Source organism: Sinohyriopsis cumingii, chromosome 17 (genome assembly GCF_028554795.1).
Source record: "Sinohyriopsis cumingii isolate HCF-2022 chromosome 17, ASM2855479v2, whole genome shotgun sequence".
Lineage (NCBI taxonomy): Eukaryota > Metazoa > Mollusca > Bivalvia > Unionida > Unionidae > Sinohyriopsis > Sinohyriopsis cumingii.
Genome location: NC_142977.1, coordinates 9,270,315 through 9,286,029, shown reverse-complemented (window position 1 = coordinate 9,286,029; position 15,715 = coordinate 9,270,315). Strand labels below are relative to the sequence as shown.

The window sequence follows — 15,715 nt, the reverse complement described above, 5'->3', positions numbered from 1 at the left end:
AAAAACATCGAGTCGGGAGTTCCCTGAAAGAACATTAAGATCAAATTTATTGCATTTCTTCATGTACATCAAGAACATCGAGTCGGGAGTCCCCTGAAAGAACATTAAGATCAAATATATTGCATTTCTTCACGTACATCAAAAACATCGAGTCGGGAGTTCCCTGAAAGAACATTAAGATCAAATTTATTGCATTTCTTCATGTACATCAAAAACATCGAGTCGGGAGTCCCCTGAAAGAACATTAAGATCAAATTTATTGCATTTCTTCATGTACATCAAGAACATCGAGTCTGGAGTTCCCTGAAAGAACATTAAGATCAAATATATTGCATTTCTTCATGTACATCAAAAACATTGGGTCGGGAGTTCCCTGAAAGAACATTAAGATTAAATTTATTGCATTTCTTCATGTACAGGTATATAATAGAAACAAACAAAGCAGACTTGGTTATGCCACAAGGATCATTCTAGACTGTCAATTGTGCCAATGACCCATTTTTTACCTTTGGTCCAAGGAAATTCTCTCCATGGTGCCATTAGGTATGCTAAAAAAGACCCATGAAAATAACACCTGTATGTGTGTGTGATTTAGATTTTTAATGTAGCTTTAACAATTTTTCAGTCATATCACTATAATGACTGCAGTGTGGCAGTTTATAGTAATGTCTACCAATGAGGCATCAGTTGCAGACATGTAGCATGATGACCCACCCAGTCACATTATCCTGACACCAAGCTGACCGGTTCTAACACTAACCTCTTAATGCTGAGCACCTAGTGAGGCAGCTGTAGGTAATATTTTTTAAAGTCTTTGGTATGACTCAGCCGGGGTTCAAACCTGCAACCTCCTGCATCCAAAGCGGACGCTCTAACCACTAGGTCACAGGAGCAGTCTGACTGATTAGTTACTTGAAGTCCTCATAGTCAAGTAACTAATCTCCCCCCACTATGAATTTATTTTGGAAATTTGTGTCTACATTTGTTCCTCTAGTAAAATGCTTTGAAAAATTATACAGGGGTATTTTTGATGAAGATGTAATCTTTTCTTTCTATTTTCTATCAATTATAATCAATCAGCATCAATTATCATGGATGACATGCTCAGATTCATGCCCATGCTAATGAAAATCAGAAAGACATTTCTGTCAACCAATGAAATTAAATGCCTTTTGCTTTTTTGATCATTGGTACACATGTGAACCTCCCTGCCAGGGGGGTTCATCCTCAAATGAGGGGTGTCTCCTCAGCCTCAGGTTCCACTTATCCTCTCAATGACAACTTACATGTATTAATATTTTTTAAAAAATTGAGAACAGAAACTTTTCCATTTTTCTACATGCTTAGTTTCCAATGTAGTCTATTTCTGGTAAAGACACTATGTCATTAGCATATTAGTGATTAGTGATTATTGGTTTAAATATCCTTTACGCATGACACTTTAATTGCTAATCTGACAATAATCTAATATTAATCACTGGATTATATTATGTGTGATCAGAAGTAATTCAGAAAGGATTAAGGATGTTAATAAATGATGACTGATTACTAAAAAGAGCTCAAGCTTGTATCTCTATCTAGTATGCTTGAAATTCAGTCTAAAATCAATCATAACAATCTTGTATCTCTATTTAGTAGGCTTGAAATTCAGTCTAAAATCAATCATAACAATCCTGTATCTCTGTTTAGTAGGCTTGAAATTCAGTCTAAAATCAATCATAACAATCTTGTATCTCTATTTAGTAGGCTTGAAATTCAGTCTAAAATCAATCATAACAATCTTGTATCTCTATTTAGTAGGCTTGAAATTCAGTCTAAAATCAATCATAACAATCTTGTATCTCTATTTAGTAGGCTTGAAATTCAGTCTAAAATCAATCATAACAATCCTGTATCTCTATTTAGTAGGCTTGAAATTCAGTCTAAAATCAATCATAAAAATATTGTATCCCTATTTAGTAAGCTTAAAATAATAAAATAAAATAGAGACAAACAGTCACACTTATAATTATATTGATATAAATGATATACAATATATCAATTGAAATTATACAATTTTATATAGTGCATTGGCATTAAGTCTATTAGGATACAAAGTATCTAACTTATGAATCCAATAAGTTTCTTTTATGAGTCTATTCATGTCACCAAGCACGATATCTATTGGCATGAAAGAAAAATTGAGTAGAGAGTGATTATTGGTGTTAAAGTGTGTTGAAATATTAGAGGAAAACTGAGGATCTCTAGAATTTTTTATACGAAAGCGATCATTATTCATTCTCTTCGAAACTTGTTGAAGTGTTTGTCCAACATATTGCATGCTACATTTTTTACAGGTTATTAAATAAATCCCATCAGCTGATATGCAGTTAGTGTTATCACATAGAGAAAATACCTCTTTTGTATTAACACTACTGAAAGAAGTACTTTCTCTTATGTTTACACATTGAGAGCACCGGTGTCTGTTACATTTAGATGACGAAAAGTGTATTTTATTATTTTCTGTCTGTTTAGTTCTAATTAAAAAATCTTGCAAATTCTTGGGTCTTCTATAAGCTAGAATTGGTTTAATTTTGTAAAGTGATTTACGCTAGTTTTATTGGATAAATTTAGGAGACTATAATATTTATTAATTATACGACCTATATTAGGTAATAAAGAATTACATTGTATTGTAAAAGGAATTACATCTCTCTCTATGCAGTCTCGAATGCAATATCCAGATAATACAGGTAGAGTCCATCCAAAGCTGCATCATTTGTACTGTATTGTTGTTTGATATACAGACTGATTCAGAATACATGTTATTACTCCCTTCTTCGAGTCTTTGTGAGAACAGAGCCTATTAAAAACAGTATTCCACACACTGGCCATGTAGAAAATAGAGCCTATTATAAACAGTAATCTACACATTGGCCATTTAGAGAACAGAGCCTATTATAAACAGTAATCCACACAATGGCCATGTAGAGAATAGAGCCTATTATAAACAGTATTCCACACAGTGGCCATGTAGAGAATAGAGCCTATTATAAACAGTAATCCACACATTGGCCATGTAGAGAATAGAGCCTATTATAAACAGTATTCCACACAGTGGCAATGTAGAGAATAGAGCCTATTATAAACAGTAATCCACACATTGGCCATGTAGAGAATAGAGCCTATTATAAACAGTATTCCACACAGTGGCCATGCAGAAAATAGAGCCTATTATAAACAATAATCCACACATTGGCCATGAAGATCCCAAAGCTGAGTGTCATTTATATGTGGTGAATATAGTTCCGCCAGTGACAGGACAGCATCACAAACAATTAACATTCAACATTATTATGGTTAATCCACTGCGTGTGTGTACCTTAAGTTGCGAGAACTCAGTCATGTAAAATAAAATGTAGACTATTCCATGTACACAGACAACTGTATTTACTAGACCACATTAGTTTTTACCTGAGCTAATTAGATTTCATACAGCCTCATTAGCTTTCACCTGGCCTCATTAGATTTAACAAGTGTTTTACTGAACATGTTGTCTCAATTGTAAGCAGTATTATTCTAATAGAGCTTTCTGTAGCAGGACAGTAACTACATTGTACTAATGGGGCAGCCTTGGGGTAAATTATATAGTCCAGTGGTGCAAATAGCATCCCAGTGTAAGGGAAATTGTGTCTCTCCCTGTCCTCCAATTTAAGAGAGAACAAACTTTTCAAAAAGACAAGAAATTTAAAGAACATACTAGATTGCATTCAATGAGCCACCAGTGGTAAAACAGAACATGATAATAACATAGATGATGTGATCATCCATAATGACACTTGGAAATATTATTGCTGCTGATGTGGGGTTTAACGCCATTTTTCAGCACACGATAGGCTATGCATGGCAGTCAGTATTAATGGTGTTGGAAGAACCCGGGAAAACCCTGGGAAGAACCACCGACCCACGAGAAGTTACTGGCAAGCTTTCTCACACACCCACATTGGCCGAATCCTAGACTCGAACCCACGCAGACAGAGCTGAGATGGCAGTGATCTGTAGCGGAGAACGCTTTAGACCACTCGGGGCCCCTACTTGGAAATATCATTCGGAAACCATCTGGAAATTCTTTGGTTGACTTAGTGATGCAAATTTGACAATTTAGGTAAAATTGAGTTTCAATGAGCATGTGTTATATATTTAAGATGTATTGTGGAGCATGATCATGTTACACCCATAGATGTTAAGGTCAAGGCTGTCTCTTAATTCCCAGCGCCTATCGGTAAAAAGACAACTGATTTATTGCTGGATATTACCAGAAATATTCCTACAATCGTCTTGTGTGCTATTTTTCTAAAAAAAAAATGAAACCAGTACCAGAGTTACTATTTTGCAATCAAGCAAGAATGTTTGGCTTTGAAACATTTTAAATGTATGTTAGTTCAGCTCTTCTAATTATTGTATTCAGTGATCACAACCCCTTTACTTTCATTAACAAAATGAGCAAAACAAAAATCAGATTAAAGCAGAATTTTATGTTGCAGGATGTAAGCATTTACACGAGGCAAATCAAGAGAAATTATAATAAAACTGCAGATGCATTTTCACATGTATAGAAGTACTAAATTGCTTCATGAAATTTCTGTGTCATTAACATATAATTTCTGTGTCATTAACATGTAATTTCTGTGTCATCAACATGTAACTTCTGTGTCATTAACATGTAATTTCTGTGTCATCAACATGTAACTTCTGTGTCATTAACATGTAATTTCTGTGTCATTAACATTTAACTTTAATTTATTATAGCATCATATGAATATTTAGCTAACATGTAAAGAAATCTTTATTCTATAAATCTTTTTCTTTATGGGAGGAGGTGTTATGCACATTTAATGTGTATTGTTTGACGGCTTTTGTATATGATTTGTATTTAATTTGTATTGTGTCTGACCTTTGTTCATAACTGATGGTAGGAGTTTGGGCCTACCTGACAAATTTCTGCTTTTGCAAACAACATATCACATAGTTAATTTTTGTCTATGACTAGATTATATTTCAAGATTATTATTATTTGTAGGTAAAGATGTTTATTTGGATTTGAGTTCAGGAAATTGGTTTTACCCTCTGGAATTCCTGGTCTACCTGATATATACCATGTTCTCTATTATAATTTTAATAGCAAACCTGATCTTGTCTAGAATGTTCTGGAAATGAACTTTTGACCCTCATCCAGGTCCTCTTATTGAGTCTTGTTTTTAAATTAGGGATGTTTACATCAGAATCATTCTACTTGTACAGGGTGTCAGCTATAGTGTAAGCTTAATCATTCTACTTGTACTGGGTGTCAGCTATAGTGTAAGCTTAATCATTCTACTTGTACAGGGTGTCAGCTATAGTGTAAGCTTAATCATTCTACTTGTACAGTGTGTCAGCTATAGTGTAAGCTTAATCATTCTATTTGTACAGGGTGTCAGCTATAATGTAAGCTTAATCATTCTACTTGTACAGGGTGTCAGCTATAGTGTAAGCTTAATCATTCTACTTGTACAGGGTGTCAGCTATAGCGTAAGCTTAATCATTCTACTTGTACAGGGTATCAGCTATAATGTAAACTTAATCATTCTACTTGTACAGGGCGTCAGCTATAGTGTAAGCTTAATCATTCTATTTGTACAGGGTGTCAGCTATAGCGTAAGCTTAATCATTCTATCTGTACAGGGTGTCAGCTATAGTGTAAGCTTAATCATTCTATTTGTACAGGGCGTCAGCTACAGTGTAAGCTTAATCATTCTATCTGTACAGGGTGTCAGCTATAGTGTAAGCTTAATCATTCTATTTGTACAGGGTGTCAGCTATAGTGTAAGCTTAATCATTCTATTTGTACAGGGTGTCAGCAATAGTGTAAGCTTAATCATTCTATCTGTACAGGGTGTCAGCTATAGTGTAAGCTTAATCATTCTACTTGTACAGGGTGTCAGCTATAGTGTAAGCTTAATCATTCTACTTGTACAGGGTGTCAGCTATAGTGTAAGCTTAATCATTCTACTTGTACAGGGCGTCAGCTATAGTGTAAGCTTAATCATTCTATTTGTACAGGGTGTCAGCAATAGTGTAAGCTTAATCATTCTATCTGTACAGGGTGTCAGCTATAGTGTAAGCTTAATCATTCTACTTGTACAGGGTGTCAGCTATAGTGTAAGCTTAATCATTCTACTTGTACAGGGTGTCAGCTATAATCTAAGCTTAATCATTCTACTTCAGTTACAGTTTTTAGATGACACCTTGTACAACAAATAACACACATATAGCAGATTCATCTACCAGAATGTAATGACCTGTTAATTGGGAGGGTGTTGAATTTCTTTTGTCTCAACAATTTAAAAAACAAATAATGTAATAGAAATATGTGTTATTTTTGCTTTGAATCAAAGCAATATATTCTGCAAACTATTTGAGAGGTAGAAATGTTTTCTTTTTTTTAAATCAGGCATCTTCCACAGAAAATTAAAATGTTGGTCCCTTATACTTTTTTGGTATACCATGAATGGGCATTACAAAGGTACAAGTAAGCATCAACTTTACTGATTGGTAACTTACTGTGTAGTTCTTGTAGATCTGTTGCAAGGTGTTGTAAATGGCATGGCCTGATTGGCCTATTTCCACATCAGAAAACATCCAATTAGGACTTTTGGAGTCCATGTAGAAAAAGTTTTCCCCTGAGCCATACTTTTTATCACCAGGTAATAGTGGAAGCTTGTAGACTATAAACCTGTGGGAGAAAATTAACTGCTTCAAGGTAAATGTTACAATTACAATACATATGTTATATTCAATACATCTACTTCGATTGTTTCCAACTTGTTAGTAAAAGTGGTGAAGGGGCTATACATATTTAAAAAGCTAGAACCACTGTAATTAAGTTGAAATTGGACTTCCCTTTGACCCATACTCATGGGTTTCATGCATGACTTGAAACTGATGCATGTGCATTCCAAACTATGTCTTATTTTTCCTGTGTGAATGATGATACCAATGTACCTGCGTGACCTTCTGATCATTTAAAACTTTTCAAAAGCGAAGTTGTAAGTAGCATGGGATTCTTCAATAACGGACATCAATGTTAGCTTTATCTTTTCTTTGGAAAAGATAAACAAATTGTTTGAGTGACACTGTTTAAGATAATTGGAACTCAACACCTCTTTATAAAGGAAGATGTCAATTTGGACAAGATGACTAGAAATTACAGATATTGGACAGAAATCAAAGAGAACTGACTGGGATATGAATTTATGAGATTGTTCTGTTATTCTATATTATTTGCAACAAAAAAAAATTAATTTATGAGTCAATAGATTCTCTAACTGGCTATGCTTCTGGTATTCGATAATTTCTTTAACGTTATAGTGTACATCATTCTATTGTTGATTTCATGACATTGTGTTGCATCATTTGATTTTCAACTTTAAATCTTTCATAAAAATACCATGATTCAGAGAAATAATCTGACTCACTTCTCATGGAAACGTCAGTGTGATACTCAGTGTGTGAAAAGGAACATAGTTGTAAGAAACAGAAAGACACTCCTTCGAAATACACAAGAAAATTCATGGGTGGGTGGAAAAAAAATGGATGAGTGATCTCAGTGTATTGCCCTGTCGATATTGATCTACATATGATGCTGTATCAAACAAAACTTGTGCTAACCCATTATGTTTCTGTGGTGATTTATAAATAACACATCTGAATTAATATGCGATGAATAAATGTTCTTTTTGTCTTGTCTCAATATTGGTTTTTCTTAGTAGTTTATGAGGCCTCTGGCGGCTGAGTGGTCTAAGGTGCCTGCCTTTACAGACATCTGACCTCTGTCCATGTGAGTTCGTGTCTCAGGCTCGGCCAACGTGGTATATGAGAAAGCTTGACACTAGCTTCCTGTGGGTAGCTGGTTCTTTACAGGTTCTTCCTCCATCAGTTATAGTGGCTGTCATGTACAGCTGAAAAAAGGCATTAAACCCATAACAACCAACCAACCAAATCAACGTCTTCTTATTTACTGTGTTGTTTGTATATTAAAACAAGACTTCTTCATGCTTTTGTCTTTCACAATAAATCTACTGGAGTTTTAAAAATCTTTTCTTTTTCAACATCATTCTCATGACTCTGGATCAATACCATTTCAGCTTCAAGTCCAAAGGGAAACCCCAGGGCTTATTACTGAGGGGTTTTGTATTTGGTGTCCACACAGGCCAGCTCAGGTAGCAGAGGAATGGTGAAGTCAGCTGAACGAAAGGTCGACTTTCTTGCCCAAATGTGATGCAACAACATTCATTTCATTAATGATGGGAAGTCAAAAGAGTTTAAAAACCCAAAACCATTTGATTGTGTATGGATATAAACAAGTCAGGAATAGGCAACAGAGGAAGTACAGTATGACTTGTGCAAATCTGTCACTATGGGCTGCCAACTATGTGAAATGTTCTTGAAAATTTACTATGAAGTTCTGGAGTTGACAGTCCTCAGAACAATCTGTTCAGAATGGGCATGCATATCATACAAAAAAATTATAAAATCTTATTTGGACTAAATTCACCCCAAGTCACTGCTAGACATCTACTGCCAACGACACAAACAACTATGTGCCGCTTTCAAATTTACATGCTGGATGAGGTCAGGTACAGAAGGGTATCAAGTAGATTCAGTTCGTATTTGAGAAGGTCAAAAATAAATCATGTTTCACTGAAATGCTGGAGAAATTTTATTATTTAAAAGTCATCTTGTAACTGGACCTGCATGAGTAGGATATGGTGTTATAACATAAACTCATATGGTGTTATAACACAGACTCATTCAGACTAACTTGGCTATTTGTGTCAAACAAAAACACGTCTCAACTCTCAGTGCATTGATTTGCAGAAAATTCATACAATGTCTGCTGGAAATTTCTTCACAAAAAAAATGTAATCTACTCTGAGCATTAAAGTTGCTTCTATGACTGGATTTATAAAGAAGTTGCAAATGAAAAAAAAAAGTTCAATGCATTCGTAACTTTTGTATCAATCCCTTCTTTAAATATAGCCAAGGTGGTCCAGTGGCAGCTATCTGCATACATATGGTGCATGATTCATAGGAGTAACCAAGAAGTTGCAAATAACATAGATTTAGTCATACAGTGTAAAAGACCTTAACCCTGATATGCATTATGTGGGGTTGGGTTGGGTTCAATGTCTTATTGTTTGGCAGGCAACGATAAGCAGTTCATTACGAGAGTGGACGGGCAATGACAGTTGTGGAAGTTCTTTGAACTATAAGTTTATTTACGAGAATGAAACACATATGGCTAATCACATTGGTGATCTGACATATTTGTTTGGTTATATGAATAACTGCCAGAAGTGACAGCATTCAATGGCTATCATCATTCTTCAAGCAACTTAAATGCCTCGCACAGATTTTGAAAACCCAACCACTTGATCATGTGCTGACATACTTCCATCAGGGTAAGTGCAATACAAGAAATCTGGCTCTAACACAGCTTAAAAACTGGAGTACTCATGAACCCACAGAATCACCAACATAAATTTTTACTCAATCTGCCTAAATTGCACTGATCCAGCTGAAAAGAAACAGAAGCCTGTTCAGTTTCTAATTCAACATTTATTAACTCGGAACTATGTATTTCAGCCGTCACAAAGTGCACTCCTGGGTCATGTGAGTCATTTGTGTTAATTTTCGGTTACCTTCTCATGCCAACTAAACCAATTCAAAACAGTTACGATAGTGACTAGGCTTAGTGACAGTGAGATTTTAGTGATCAGACTGCAAAATCACGAGTTTATTAACTGGAACAACCAAAAACTTCTGGAACTGAAAACATCAAAAGCAGAATGCAGTGCTCAAGAAATCGGATAGCCCTATGCCTTGGGCTCCTCTTAGATCGGGTCAGTCCTGTATTTTAAGTGAGGTGCCCGTCGGGCTTTATGAAAAATTCTAATTTGCCTGAGAAAACTTTGATCACACTGAAGAAATGTGTAAATGTATTTTCAAGGTGTTGACATACCTACCACAACACGGTGCAATTTAAATCAGATCACCACTGTCCTACATGAAATTGAGATCTGATTTTAATCAGACTGAAGCACGGCATGTCATGATAAAAATATGTTTTGTACTAACAAACCCACTGACATGGTTGTTTTGAGAAAACACATTTTTCAGTAATCTTCAAAAATAGAAAGAAAAAATCCACCACTCTCTATATATGCCTCTTACATGTAGCATGTATGAACGGTAAACTGTCATGATCAGAGCTGATGTAAAACTACCCTTTGGGCAATTTAAATAGCGGCAATTTAAGGCAAAGAGGTCAGGTATAAACCATTCCATGAATTACTTAATTGGCAGACAATAGCTAGTGAGATGTGTTTGAAGACTGCAGTGGGTGAGCCCACTGAGCTAATCGGCATAGGTGAGAAAAGGAAGTGGAACAATTCAATATAGGTAAATGAAAGAGATGCTAGATTCATGAATGAGAACAAAGTTATTACATAATATTGCCTTGAATGACAATGTTTAAGCCATATGTATTATATTTTTGACAAGTTTGTGAAAAGTGGCCATGTGTGTTTGAAGTCGGATTATACTGCATATATAGAACAAAGCATGACCATTTCAATTGTCTGAACAGTGTTCAAGTGTGATTAATTTTTGAAGCTGATTTAGGAAGCAAGTAGCTATCAACAAAGCCCAACAAAAGTAAGTTTCAGAACTCCTGGTCGACAGAGTTTTACTTTGTGAAGCATGCCAGCAACAAAAAAAAAAAAATAAGGGGGGGGGGGCCTGTTAATTCTTTGCACACCGACACATGTCAACTCCGTTCTGACCAGGATTCACTCAGAGAATCCAGCAGAGAAGTTTGAACACTAGAACCATCCAGTCCCTAGTAAGGATAGAGATTAACACTACTGACAGCTGCATTACCTTCAAACCCCTTTGAACACCACTGAATTTATATTCTAATTGTAGCTATTGCAATGTTGTGTGACAATATTACAAAAGCAGAAATTCTGGGTATGTGGAAATTGTAGTCTGGACCTGAGTTTGTGGAATTTCAGTCAGGGCTTGTGAGTTTTCTTCAGTCACCAGCCCTGGGCCTGTGTCTAAAAAAAATTTCTTTGAGCACTGACACAGACAGAATGCTGAATTCAGATTAAACTGAAGTATATTTCTTTAACAAAACAAATAAAAATATGCTAATATCAAAGAAAGAGTTAGATAGCTTTGTTTCATTCATGATAGGTATCATCCTTTTAGCTGATGATTTCAGCAATCCCAGTGTCCACTGCATTCCAGCCAACTGAAATGTAGGTTAATGGAACTTGAAAACACTTTTATTTGCATGTGTAAGAATTTGATCAGAATGACTAAAGTCCATCGAAAGCAATACGACTCTAATTTGTAGAAAAGCATCAATAAGGGTTGTCAAATGTGTGAGATATCCATGAAATCTGACTTCTCGTTATGATGTTAGTTGACCACAAAACACATTACACAGCACTGTTATTTTGGCAGCAAGATCTTGACCCCACAAAACATAAATATCAGGGTTGCTGTAGGACTATCTGACTACTAGCCGCTACTTGCCAAAACTAGATTCATGCAGATATCCTGCTTACAATGTTCAATAAACATATCTTAAAAATATAAAGTATAATAGAGAACATTGGAGAATCTTTGTATGCTGTCACAATTAAGTGTGTGCAGCAGCATGTTTGGAAGAACCACGAAGGAAAAACGAAATACAATGCAAATGTATTATCTAATGCTCTCTATATGAAAAAGTTAAAGATTATTAATGACTTCCTGTAAACTCAAATCCAGATGGGTAAAATTTGTCCTACTTGTTTCTTCGGTTGTTGTCATATGTATTTCTCACATACTGATATTTTCTGAGTGCCTTTAGTTCCAAACCATATTGTTATTATTATTACAAACTGGATTACTGTTATTTATTACAAAACATTCTGAATAATAATACTCTAATATATAGTATAAGATTAAATGCATCTGTAGTCTTCTATAATATCTCTAGTAGTTTACTGGTATCAAATTTGTAATAAAATTCGATTTTTTTTCTTCCCATCTCATTTTTGTACTAATGTATCAACAGGTAAAATTTCTTATTTTTGTTATAGAAACTAAAACTAGTAATTAATCAACTGTAAGTCAAGTTCATACATGCAGATATTATTATATTTTAGAGAGTGCTAAAATACAACTGAACAGTCAATAATTTTCCATTTAGTATAATAAGAATATTATTTCTATATATATCAGTATTTTCAGTGTGATATTAATTTCCTGATCTAGTGCAAGTTGTTTCTTAGGCAATTTATATTCAGCGAAAATTTATGCGGTATCATTGGAAAATAAAAACAACCTAATCGGCAACAAAATCAACTGTTTCAGAAGGAACTTTTATTAAACAATTATTGATCTTATGAGTTGCGAATTAAAATCTCCCATTAAAACACGTGTTTATTCAAAGAACTAGATAGCAATTTAAAATCCAAAGGTATCCATTCCATCTATAATATAAAATCTTGAATCTGACTGAGGAACATAGAAGACTCCAAAATAAACATCATCATCAGTTTCAGAACCAGTTTTATCGATTTAAACAGAAGTATGGAGTCAGACTGAATAATAGTTACAGAAGGAGAGATATAGTTCATTTGACAACATTGATGTTAGTTGTCAAATATTGAGTAAACATTGTCTTTCCACTAACTAGATGAGGAACACACCACCCCCTACATTACCATTCCCAATGATGCGATAATGTATAATTTTGGTACTAATACATTTGAAATACACAAGAGCTATTGCCCCTGAATAATCGTCCCCTTTTAAATCAAAGTATTAATATTTTTAAAAAATAATAAACCCCACATGACTACAAAAATGTATACTAACCAACTGCGGTATAAAATTATTTGAATTTAATGGAAATAATGGTAGAGCAAGTTAAAAAGTCAGTAGAATTTTTGGTTCTGGTATTACTTCATTTTCTTAGTGTTTTTTTCCTTTTGTTCTGGCTTGCTGCAATTTATTCCGGTAATTGTCGGACCATAAACCACTAATTTGTGGGATAGGGCAATCTGGTCATATTCTGACCACTGAGGTCATTGATGTGAGATCGGCAACTTCATTATTGAAGCCGACTAGTGTGTGCCTAACTATGATAAGGGAAGCAGTCAAGGAGGCTTCTTGCAACAAGTTTCACTATTCAGAAAGCATATAATTTGAGATCTTCTTAATGAAAAAAATGATTTTATTATGACTATATACACAGGGGTAAATCTGACCATGTTGTGGCTTATTCCAACCTCTTATATATGTAACACCGACCACCACATATGGACCGTACACAAGTTTCATCTGTAAAATACAAAAGAATTTGTTTATCATGACAGATTTAAAAGCTTTTAAAATATTTTTACATTTTTCAGAAAGAAAGATACCAGGAAGAAAGTGACATTGCTATATAGGTAATTGTGGATAATGTTATAGAGATAACTGGAGAGAATTAACATTTTCTTTTTATTTAGATTTATACCTTCAATTCTGTACTTATTTGTTGTTAATTAAATATTTTTTCCTATTTTTTTCTTTTTCTTTAAAGTTCAATACAAACTAATCATAATGCTACATTTTCTTTAATCCTGTGTTCTTGGTCGGAATTGGGGTAAATCCGACCCTATACAGAACATTGCATACTATTGTAATTGGTAAAAAAAATAGTGCAATTTACACCTTTTTTAGTGAGACAAAGCAATATTTTAAAGCTACGATAACATAATTATTATATTACTGAAAGCTATACAAATCATGGATGACTGATCCCTGACTAGGGTACTGAATACTAATTTTTATGAATGCCACATCTGAACTCGCGTGGAAGAGAGAACATTGTGGCAATTAAGTCATTTTGCTAAGCTATGCCCTTGTCACCTGGAAACATCTTTACTGATTTGCATATGCATGTGCACAAATAAGAACAAAGTACACAGCAAGTAATTTGCTTATCTCTGTTGTAAACAGCAGGCCGTATATCCACGGTCGGAATTACCCTACTGGTTGGAATATGACCATGTTACCCTAGCGATTTATTGGTAATTTCAAGCACTGTTCAAATCTGTGGAGAAGTGCCAATATGTTAGTCCTACAAAGTAAGACATAGCACAAGTTGGTTTTGTTTTAGTGGTATGTCTTACTATCCAAATAATGGCCTTGTATAGCATGTTCCGATGTCATTGACATCGGAATGAGTAGTCAAAGTTTCAGGAATATTTCACACATTTGGCAGCATATATCGACACTCTTCCACTAATTTATGTGTAATTAATATACTTACTGTGCTGTCTTTATCCTGGCGGAATGAAATACGACACTAGCAAATGGATTTTCATGTTCCGTTGACATACATCTGAATTTGTTGAAATGCAACGGTAGTTGAGGTATGCCGAAGTATGTTTATGCAGGTTCATGTGGCGGATATGCTTCTTGAATGAAACATTGCTTTACAATTCCAATAGGCATAATATATTTTTATAACTTTCGTTAAAGAATAATATTTCAACTTAACCCGATTTTGGCATTCCTGGCTTTCATCACTTTCCAGTCAACTGAAATGTAGGCCAACGAAACTTGAAAACAGGTCCATTTCTTTTGTAAAAATTTGAATTTATTAGAGAAAAGACATCAGAGTAAGTAAAATCTGACTTAAACATTATGACTTTACTTTGTTGAAAAGCGCCGTTATTTTAGTTGCCAGTTGTGTGGGATATTCCTGAAAATTTGACTTTCGTTACGATGTAAGTCGACATCAAAACACACTACACAGCGCTGTTAGTTAGACTGTAAGACCCTGACGCCCAAAACATAAATATCAGCGTCAAGGTCTTACATGTAGGACTACCGATATGTGAGATCTTGAAAGTTCGATCCATATTGCCTAGGTCAACTAACATCGCAACGAGCTAACGGGCACTTCTGCTACAGAATGTATAACCCCGACCATCGCCCATCAATCCCAACCCCACCCCACCCTCGACCTTTGTATATCAGGATCGACGTTCAACACAACAGGACAAGTTAGACTCACAATAACGAAACTGGTGGACTTCGTTCGGCAAATGAACCGTGAGACTTAGATCATTACAAATAAGTTTTTTTTTTTGCCTTTAATGATATCAACACTTGCCAGTCAATCGGGGATCCTGTGGCGGACAGACACTGCACATCTCCGTTTACAACACTTATGAAGTGCGGCAAAAATATAAAATATAAAAAGAAGCCTAAACTTCTACTGTAACGTCCCAAATGCCTTGTTCCCGCCATCTTGTCAAATGACAATGACGTTTGAGCGTAGACCTATGTCATGCAGGCGCTTGATCCTTGCCCTTTCATAAAACTTAAATTTCCTTCTGAACAGCATCGGCATTTTCCGTCTAGTCGAAAGAAATACCTCGGATACGCCTATGCTATTTAGCGATTTACTATCGAAATTTTGAACATTTATACGCATAGAAGCTTGAAGGACACGTTTTTGTATATTAAGAGTAACAAAATAGTTCTAAGCACTTTGGCTTCATCACTTTGTTTAGTTTCATAATGTGTTAAGGTCAGTCCAGATTGTAATTGAAACCACAATGACTCGTATTGTTGCTTACAA

General features: G+C 34.9%; 1 protein-coding gene across 1 annotated transcript in view; it reads right to left on the bottom strand.

Moving 5' to 3' along the window:
• The window catches only part of LOC149777722 (plancitoxin-1-like), a 67,106-nt gene extending 51,691 nt beyond the window's left edge, over positions 1-15,415 (bottom strand). The window contains exons 1-2 of the mRNA XM_089938769.1: positions 15,245-15,415; positions 6,580-6,751 (exon numbers count right to left, since the gene is read on the bottom strand). Coding sequence (XP_089794895.1) covers positions 6,580-6,751; positions 15,245-15,381 — 309 coding nt within the window. The 5' untranslated portion in view covers positions 15,382-15,415. The remainder of the gene's footprint in view (positions 1-6,579; positions 6,752-15,244) is intronic.
• Positions 15,416-15,715: the final 300 nt, after the last annotated feature.